Source organism: Palaemon carinicauda, chromosome 31 (assembly GCF_036898095.1).
Source record: "Palaemon carinicauda isolate YSFRI2023 chromosome 31, ASM3689809v2, whole genome shotgun sequence".
NCBI classification, from domain to species: Eukaryota; Metazoa; Arthropoda; class Malacostraca; order Decapoda; family Palaemonidae; genus Palaemon; species Palaemon carinicauda.
In genome coordinates, this window is record NC_090755.1 from 18,632,696 (window position 1) to 18,642,888 (window position 10,193).

General features: G+C 35.0%; 1 protein-coding gene across 1 annotated transcript in view; it reads left to right on the plus strand.

Moving 5' to 3' along the window:
* The window catches only part of LOC137624329 (NPC intracellular cholesterol transporter 2 homolog a-like), a 9,193-nt gene extending 155 nt beyond the window's left edge, over nt 1–9,038 (plus strand). The window contains exons 2-3 of the mRNA XM_068355004.1: nt 2,704–2,879; nt 5,253–9,038. Of these exons, the coding sequence (XP_068211105.1) occupies nt 2,704–2,879; nt 5,253–5,336 (260 nt within the window). The 3' untranslated portion in view covers nt 5,337–9,038. The remainder of the gene's footprint in view (nt 1–2,703; nt 2,880–5,252) is intronic.
* The last annotated feature ends 1,155 nt before the right edge of the window (nt 9,039–10,193 follow it).

Consider the following 10,193-nt stretch of genomic DNA (forward strand, 5'->3'; position numbering starts at 1 on the left):
GATATGTATGTATGTATGTGTGTATATATATATATATATATATATGTGTGTGTGTGTGTGTGTATATATATATATATATATATATATTGTTATACATGTATTTAACTATCTTTATGTATATATACAGTATGTATATATACTATATATTATATATACAAGGATAAAGCCATCATAATTTCATGCCAAGTTTTCACTTGGTGCTAAAAAAATTTCATTAGCAAGGAAAAAACTAATACTGTATTTTTATTATCTTCAACATTTGTGTTATTAATGATTTTAGTTTAAGGAATTTCCTCCTTCAAGGATAGTGGCTTTTAATGATGTCAACTTTGTTTTCAGCTAATCTTGAGATACGGTTGCTTACCTTTACGTCAGATTCAGAACTAATTGTTTTATAATTCCTTGCTTAGGCCAACTATGGGTTTTAATTGACCTAATTTGGTCCAAGTCGATTAGTAATATAACCCGGCTATTTTTTTATTCTATATTAGCCTTTGGAATTCTTAGCAATTGGATTTTGGAAGGATGTTTCTTATTGTTGTCCGTCTCTACTTTGTCGGCTAATCAGGACAGCAGAGAATAAGAAGGTATCATACAAAATTCTCTGTTTGGTCAAGAAGGGTACAATCTTGTTCCAGTGAAGTTAGCTCATTGCAATTATATAATGGATTCATCTTATTCTAGAGCAAAATCAAACCATTGTTCTCTAGTCTTGGGTAGGGCCATAGCCTCTGTTCCATGTCTTCCACTGTTATTTGGTAGAGTTCTCTTTTTTGAGGTTACACTTAGTCACACTATTCTATCTTATTTTTCTTCCTCTGTTTTTTTTCAAGTTTTAACAGTTTATATAAGAAAGATTTACCATATTTTAATTTGTTACGGTTCTTAAAATATTTCATTTTAATAGTTCATTACTTCTCTTGTAGTTTATTTCGTTTCCTTGCTGGGTTATTTTTCTCTGTTAGAGACCTTGTGCTTATAGCATCATGCTATTCCAACTAGGGTTGTAGCTTAGCAGGTAAGAAAAAAAGTAAACCATTTGCTTCTTTTTTTAGAAGATAGGGAACTAGTACTTTTCAGATATAGTTGTGGCCATAGATTGGTACAACCAAGAATAAGCTACTGATAACCAAATCTAAGCCTCTATAAAACATTTATAGTGCGAAGATAAGTTAATGACAAGGACACTCGAACAGCCGTCAGAAATTTGGATAGGAGAATATATGCTAGAAATATGGACACCTCGGCAAATATCTATTACTCAAGGAGCAAAGCACAAGCATTCATCAGAGATTGGGAAAGCAGAGGATGAGCTAGTAATATTTATTTCTAACCGCTTTTCATGGATTTCAACAATTAAGTTAAAGCAGTGTATAAAAACAATTAAGTAGTTGTTAGGTATTGTGATACAGTAATGGAAGATAAACTAGAGATAAGATAACCCAAATATCAGATATTGTAACTGCAAAGGATAATCTATAAAGGACATTCTTAACTATTAGGAGTCTATGACAGTTTAGAACAAGCTGGAGATAAGGTACAAGTAGCTTTCATTGATTATAACAGCCGAGGGATGTAGAGATATGGACCCTAAGCATCTATCAGACATAAAGTATAATAAGGACTATAGAGGATACTACAGATAAGGAACCCAAGCAGCCATTGGTGAATGGCACAGCAAAGAATAAGCTAGAAATAGGACTTTTAAACAGCCAGAGATTTGAATAGGAGATAGGCTAAAATTAAATGCACTGACAGTCATGAGAAATTGACACAATAAAGAATAACCTCTTAACTTAACGAAATGTCTAATACTGTACGGTCTTTGAGATCTTTGTTGGATTTTTCTGGTTTTCTTGTCAAAGTTTTAAGTTAGGCTTCAGTATGAAGTTTTAGTCAGAGAACAACAAAATTTACATTGAGGTTTTCATTTTCTCTACTTTTATTAAAGTAGGGGTTTACTAAATGCATAATTAAACTTTACCTGCATAGTAGTGGATTGTATTTATGAATTTGGGGTCTGTGAAGCCACTATGGCCCAGGTACAAATAGCGGAAAACCCTGAAGTTGAACCATGAAGTAAAATTAAAAGTGGTTGGACAGCAAGATGGAAAATAAGAAATGAGAACAGAGGTATACTGTAGTAGAATACTGGGCCCCAAAGGGACGCTGCAAATAACCCTAAAGTAATGCTTTCAGTGCATAGTGTCTTGAATAGCTTATCAACCACTTTCACTTGACTTCGCTCCAGTTTAAATTGGTTCTTTTGACATTCATAGGGCAATCCTTATAATGACTTCATTGTCCAATACTTATTTATGATTACTGTAGTAATAATAGTATTTTTACTATATGTATAAGTAAAACCTCCAATTTAAATATATAATTTCAGTAGTATTCGTCAATACATTACACATCTCCAGTTTTCACTTATAAGAATAAAATTGAAGTCTAGCAATCATTTTTTTTTTATTTTGTGTATTTCTACAAGACTTTGCGCTAATTCAGAACGTAGATTCTGTAGAGCAAGTTACTCATAAACACATTAAAGATCTTTTGCCATTTTACTTTTAAATAAAATTTGGAACATACAGTAATGGTATACTGTACTAGTAAAATTTTTTTAAATTAATCAATGCACATAACCGTTTCTTTCATATTACTGTATTGTATCACCAAAGAATGCTCTCCATTTTATCTCAGATGTACAGATTACTGCCGTAACAGCCAGGGTGACTGGAATCGTGTCCTTCATCCCCATCCCATTCAACCTGCCAAACAGCAATGGCTGCGTTAACTCTGGCATGCAGTGCCCTCTTTCACCAAATGTGAGCCAGACCTACACTGCTTCCCTCCCAGTCTTGAAGAGCTACCCAGCGGTAAGAAATTCTTAAATTTTTGTAAAGTGCACCCTATCTGGTTACTTTCCTCCTGGTAAGGATGTTAGAGTTTCAGCTATGGTAAGGAGATCTTCTAGAAGAAGGACACTCCAAAATCAAACCATTATTCTCTAGTATAGGGTAATGACATAGCCTCAGTACCATGGTCTTCCACATCGTGGGGTAAAGTTCTCTTGCTTGAGGGTACACTTGGGCACACTACTCTTTCTTATTTATCTTTTTTTTTTTAAGTTTTTATAGTTTATATATGAAAGATTTATTTTAATGTTACTGTTCTTAAAATATTTTATTTTAATGTTAGTATTCTTAAAATATTTTATTTTAATTGTTCATTACTTCTCGTAGTTTATTTATTTAATTTCCTTTCCGCACTGGGCTATTTTCCCTATTAGAGCCCTTGGGCTTATAGCATTCTGCCTTTCCATCTCGGGTTGTATCTTAGCAAGTAATAATGATAATAATATTATGAACCATTACAACTACAGTAGAGTAATATCGAACTCCTGCTGATTATTAGAATTTAATTTTGATTTTTGTAATAAGATTTCAAACTCCATGTTAAGAGTAAACCTTGCTAAGATGGAATTGTCCATGTTATTGCTATGTTGCATTAATTTACTTCATGTTCCCTCAGATAATAGCCATTGCACCTTTCTGTAAAAGACACACTAAAAGCTTTTATGGTATACTACTGTATACAGTTACTAGGTCTACGAAAGCATATAAAAGTTTTGAAATGATTTTAGTTTAGGATTTTTCATTGAAATGTATGTGACATTTCACATAGGCTAAATCATGTTATAGTAGCTTGACTAATATATGTAGTTTGTTGAGGACTTGGACATAATATTTACTGTATTTGAGAATTATTATTATTACTGTTAGTTTTATTTTGAGGTCTAAGTTTCTTTAGGCCACTTTCACTTTGTGTGACAGCAGGTTGAATTATATGTAGTGTAATGTGTGTTTTTGGTTTAGTTGTCATGCCCGGTAAATTTGATTTGAAATTAGTGTACACTAGCAAGTCCCTCTCCTCCCTTTAGTGATGAATTTAAAACAATTCAAGTAATGCAAGTGTAAAATCAAATAAAAAGTGATTAACTTCCTTTTAGCACCATTTTATAATGGACCAATAGTTGTAAAAATTCTTGATACATAATGGGTAACTAATAAGAGTGAGTTTGGTTAGCGGGTAAGGCATTAGGAGCTGGATACCCTGGGCTAATTACTTCAGAACTTTTCAACTCAGATCCCACTCCTGGAATGCATTTCGTTCTCATCTACGGGAGTTACTATTTTGATTTTAAGAGAAATTTACTCGATTAGCATAGTCATGAGCAAAACGCTTAAAATTATGTCCATTGCAAGATGAGTATATAGCCACTCTTAGAATGCATTTCGTTCTCATCTTCGAGAGTTACTAATTTGATTTTAAGGGAAATTTACTCGATTGCCTAGTTTTGAGCAAAAGCTTAAAATCATTTCAATTTCAAGATACGTATATAGATCTTGGTAGTACCTGCTAGATAATTATTGGTTTGTCTATAGAGACATATGTTGCAAGTTATTGCCACGGAGAATAGCTACTTATGTGGAAGTAATTAGACACTCTAACATATAGTTTGACATATGTTCACTTAAAACGAAAGCTACATGCTAGACTGCATAGCCTATTTCAATGAGTGAATATATAATATAGTAAAGTAAGTTATGTTGGAAGTTATTGCCACGGAGAACAGCCACTTATGTGGAAGTAGTTAGACTCTTTAACATTTAGTGTGACATATCTTCACTTAAAATGAAAGCTACATGCTAGACTGCATGGCCTATTTCAATGAGCGAATATATAATATAGTAAAGTAAATACTATCAACATAGTAGGGACATAGAAAGTATGCTTGGCTTATGCACTACATTACTGATATTCCTAGTATGGAAAATAGTGTATTTGAATCTTAAGCCTAAAATAAAAAAAATTAATCTGTCTTAGTTTCACAACTTGCCCTGCTGCTTCCTCCGGTGCCTTAGATGACCGCGGAGGTAGCAGCAGTAGGGGATTCAGCGTTATGAAGCTTCATCTGTGGTGGATAAACGGGGGAGGGTGGGCTGTGGCACTCTAGCAGTACCAGCTGAACTCGGTTGAGTCCCTTGTCAGGCTGGGAGGAACGTAGAGAGTAGAGGTCCCCTTTTTGTTTTTGTTTCATTTGTTGATGTCGGCTACCCCCCAAAATTTGAGGGAAGTGCCTTGGTATATGTATGTATGTAGTTTCACAACGGTTATCTATTTCCTAAAAGACATTTCTTTCCACTTAATATTTATACAGTAAATATCTTTCCTGCCTTCCCCTCCAGATTCCAGTCGTAGTACAGTGGGAGCTGCTGGATCAGAACAACCAGAAGATGGTCTGCATCAAATTCCCAGTCCAGCTGAAGTGAAAAGCTAACACAGAGCATTAAGTTTAAAGTAAATCTACTCAAAACTCTTTTTCTAACCATTACTCTCTTTCATGTAACTATGTATACGGCATTATTACGCAAGACATTTACCGTAAGATTTACTACATTCACTTGTTCCTCTGTAAGAGTGGCAAGTTTGTTTTCATTCTTATTTATTATGACTTCATTGCTCTCTGGTGCCTATATTGGTAAAATCAGTTTTCAGTACAGTACACGTGGATTGTTTGCTGTACTACGTACCATACAAACTCGGACACTTATTCGGAAAGAACATACATATGCCGTACAGTTGTACTACAAGTAGTTATGAGAAAATATTGATGTGCATGTACAAAAAGATGCAATAGCATACCTTCGTACTTCAGTACAAGGTTGTATGGGAAATACCCTCACAAATCCTACTACAGTATCTGCCAAACAGTAAAAATTGGAATTTGTATTATTTGTAAGATATTGTACCTATTTATCCTACTTCATAAAGATCAATAAAGCTATCACATTTAGTAAACCTTATTGAAAAAAAGAAAATTGTCAAAATCTTTTGAAAAATGTCTATCTCCATCAATATTCTAAATAATATGCATAATATAAATTGGAAACTAATTGGAAGTTCTCAAAATTGATACTAGGTCTAGTTTAATACTGTCAAGTTACAGACAATTCAAACAAAATAAATTTTCAGAAACCGGGATTAGACAGAGTTTAGGCTGTGATTCAACTTATTGTATTTAAGTAAAAAGTTACATAGTTTTCTTGAGCACACTTAAGTTACTTGAAAATTCAGCAAAGTGTCTTTCTTTTCATAATAATGATAAGTGCTCTTTTACATTTTAAACATCAAAATACTATTTTTGGGCGTAACAAGCAGCGAGGAGACGAAAGTACAGCTACACAAAATCATCTTATTGTTACTCACACTTCATCTGTCTACTTAAAAAAACCAAGTATAATTTTACACAAAGCTCTTATGGTGGTGGTCTTGAACAACAGAGTAATTACGAGCCCTGGTATCTTGACAGCGACTCTAACCAGACTAACTACCAGGCGTGGCACACCGCCGGTCGTGGCACATGGTGTTCATGGGGAGATGCCACGTGTCCTAGGGGTATCGAAGTAGTAGTCCGTTTTGTCTCTAACCGGATGCTTATCCGGAAGGCCTTCGTCTCCTGGCTGTTGCTCTCCCAAGCAATCTGTAAGAATAATGAGGCGACAGAAAAAACCCTTTGTCTGCAGATTGACACGATGACAGAATCCTGTCGCCGGTGGAAGCTGAGACAGCATGCATTCCCAGGCGAACTAGCAGGCAGAGGTCATTTACATGACCTCCAACAGGGGTTTCAAGCGGGGCCTATGTGACAATATTCAACCGGGGTCATGGGTACCCTGGAATTGCCTTGTACCATACCAGCTGGCTATAAATCAGGTTCCATATTTAATGTCACAAAATATACATACGAGAACAAAAAATCATCCCCCCAAACACAGGGTTCTTGCATTTTCATAGTTACAGTATGTACTTTTTAACACTACATGTACCATACCTTGAGCTTCACCTAATGTACAGAACTTTTGCATAGTATTCACCGTTATCAAGACAGACAAAATTCAATTTTAAATTCAAGTCTAATTCAGTCTCAGGAAACAGGATCAGTCAGAGGCAAATCTGATATTTCAAACACATATATTTCACTGAAAATTTTACAACTTCATTCTTGAGCACTCACAAATTTCTAATTGCCCAAATTCTGGAAAGCATTCTTAAAACATTATTTATGTGTTAAAATGTTTCAAATCAATCCTTACAAGTGCTCTTACAATTCATGAGTTTACATCATAATTTCTGGGCGAGACTACAGCTAGGAGACTAGTTTTCTTTTTTTTTTTATATTATTTTAACTTCAACATCACACTAAAAAATTATAAGTTTAAATCAATGGCTTATCTTGGGAGTCCTTGCACAACGGAGCGATACGAGCTTTCTATAACATGGCTCTATTCGGACTGGCCTTTATGCGTGGCAGTCTCTCAAGACCGTGGACCTTTAGCGTCCTGGGGTAGGTGTCATCTTTCCTAAGGGTGTCGAGGTAGTAATCCGTTCTGTTACTAAGCGGATGTTCTTTGTCTCCTGGCTGTAGCTTTCCCACACATTCTGTAAGAACAAAGAGGAAACAACAAAAAGTCCTCGTCAACAGAAATGAGGAAGCAACAGAATCCTGTCACTGAGGTAGCGTGTGTTCCCAAGTTAAGCCAGCAGGCAGAGGTCGTTCACATGACCTCAAAAGGGGGTTTCAAGCATTTGTTACGTGTGACAAATCCCCCCCTACCAAGTTACAGTTTCTCCTGGAACTGTGGTAGGCTCCAAAAAGAAAGCAATCACCACAAAGTTTACTTTAAACTCAAACCCCAACCTGACTATTCTGCCGCAGTTCGCTTTGGGTACACATAACCTCAACTTCTCCCAAAAAAACTCGAATAGCAACAAACTACAAAGCAAGTTCACATATTTCATTTCAGTAGTTGTGCTTTTAATCATGGGAAAAATAGGAACTGTAACCATATGAATACACGAGATATATAATGTGATTAACTGAAAACTAAGAACAAAGAGGAGACAACAAAAAGTCCTCGTCAACAGAAATGAGGAAGCAACAGAATACTGTCGCTGGTGGAAGCTGAGGTAGCAGTGTGTGTTCCCAAGTGAAGCCAGCAGGCAGAGGTCGTTCACACGACCCAAAAAGGGAGTTTCAAACATTTATTACATGTGACACCCTGGTGTTTGCAAGTCAGCACAACTCATTGGAAATCACACCACCCATTCCACAGGATTAATGCATCTATCTGGATAATGTCACTGCACAAAATAAGAATTCTTTTCACAGTATATATGGCTGTAGAATTCCTTTAGAGCCCGTGTCATGCTATAGGCATGGCAATCTATATCATCATCATACTCACTACTACAGTATTCCTTAGGTATGCAGTTCTTACATCAGGTGAATAAAAACTTTTTGAGGCACAGTGTAATACTGCACTGTACAGTACATTATTTTATCAAAGTTTGGACCACAGCTCTTAGTATTCATATTTAAGCTTTCTTCGCCAGATTTTTCAAATGGAGATTCAAGAAGATATTCTGGAATATAAATTGGATCATTGATTCTACTGAAGGGAAAGGATGGGTTCAAAATTATGGCAAGATTTTCAATACGGCACATTAAAAATTGATCTTGGATTTATTTTGGTACAATATTATACTGCGATTTTCACTTTAGTACGTCTGTACTGTATTAATGTGTATATTATTTAGAGTAAATAGTTGCTGATGTATTTAAATACTGTCTACACACTACACCTGTGTTCATTTAAATGATACACCTTGTATTACACCATATATAACCTCACGTAATTTTCATTTGGTAAAGATTGATACAAATTTCCCTTCATTGTATTCTAATCTATTAAGGCTTATACAGTAAAGTGAAGTTGTTTTTTGAACAAGGCATACTGAATGTTTAAATTTACCAAAAAATAAAGCCAATTAAAAAACTGCAAATGTTGTCTTGATTGAAAAAAATACTATTAAAAAAATTGTTGTCTTTAAGGATATGAAACGTAAAATTCGTTGCATTTTGTTATCTATTTCTTTCTGAATATATTTATGGAAATAAATGTTTGTATGTATTTTTTGTGTGTTAATTCCCTTAATAGGTTCTGGATTTTTTGTTAGCGTTGTAGCGAGTTTAAAATGTTTAAAAAAAGTTATAACAAACATGATAAAATGACTGAAGGTCCTGTAGAGAGTAGGGTTCCACTGCCGTATAAGACCCGAACAGCAGCCCTTATAGTAAGTAAATATTTATAATCTTGCATTAAATTATGGTAATATGTCAAAATAATTATACATACAAAGGATTAACAATAAAGGTTGGCCACAAATCGGCACCTCGTAGTAACGGGGGATGTTGAGGAAGGAGGAGACTAATTAGTAAGGGACCTCTGATAGAGGTTTTAACACGCCCCAGTTATCATACCAACAACCTATAAGGGTGAGCGAGCTGGGTATATTCCTGGCCTTCCATGCAACTTTTTTCTCTGGTATATTTAGCAGTATTTATACCTTAGAAATGGTGCTATAAGGAGCATTTCACGGAGCGACAGGTCCCTCGCCCAGAAATAGATTTTTCTTTCTTCAAAATCCCTTAATTTCATATCTACGGAATAGAGGTTCGAAGTACATTTACATACACTAACCTTATATCATCGGTTCCTTTAAAACAGTCAATCTGAAGACTAACATCAAAAGGAAGGAAATAAAACGCTTCTGAAAATACATAAATTTATTATGACTGCTATGCACAGCAAAAAGAACTAACTATCTTGCAATCGAAAAACATAAATACAGTACCTGTTAATGGAAAAGTAAATCCTTCCACACATTAGGCAATACTTTACTCTAACATTAAAGCCCATAGAAAAATACACTGCTCCATCTATTAGTGTATTATGCTAAGGAACATAAAACACGGGGGGCTATGAATTTGATTGTCAAGCCCGACACAGTATTACGTAACCAATTCAAAAGTTCATTTCTCTTTTCAGAATCTGAGAATCTTTTAGCCAAAAAGAGAAAAGTCACACTTGGTTAAAATCCAGTAACCACATTCAAATTGGCCCAAATTTTGGGGGCCATCCATCAATTAGCAAGTTAGAGAATAATACAGCCGAAAATCCCGAATTGAAATTAACTGCTTCCTAAGCAAGAAATATCTTTTCTCATTAGATCAGTGAAAACAACAAGTTACATTTTTAGACTCGTAAGGCTTTCTTATAATTATC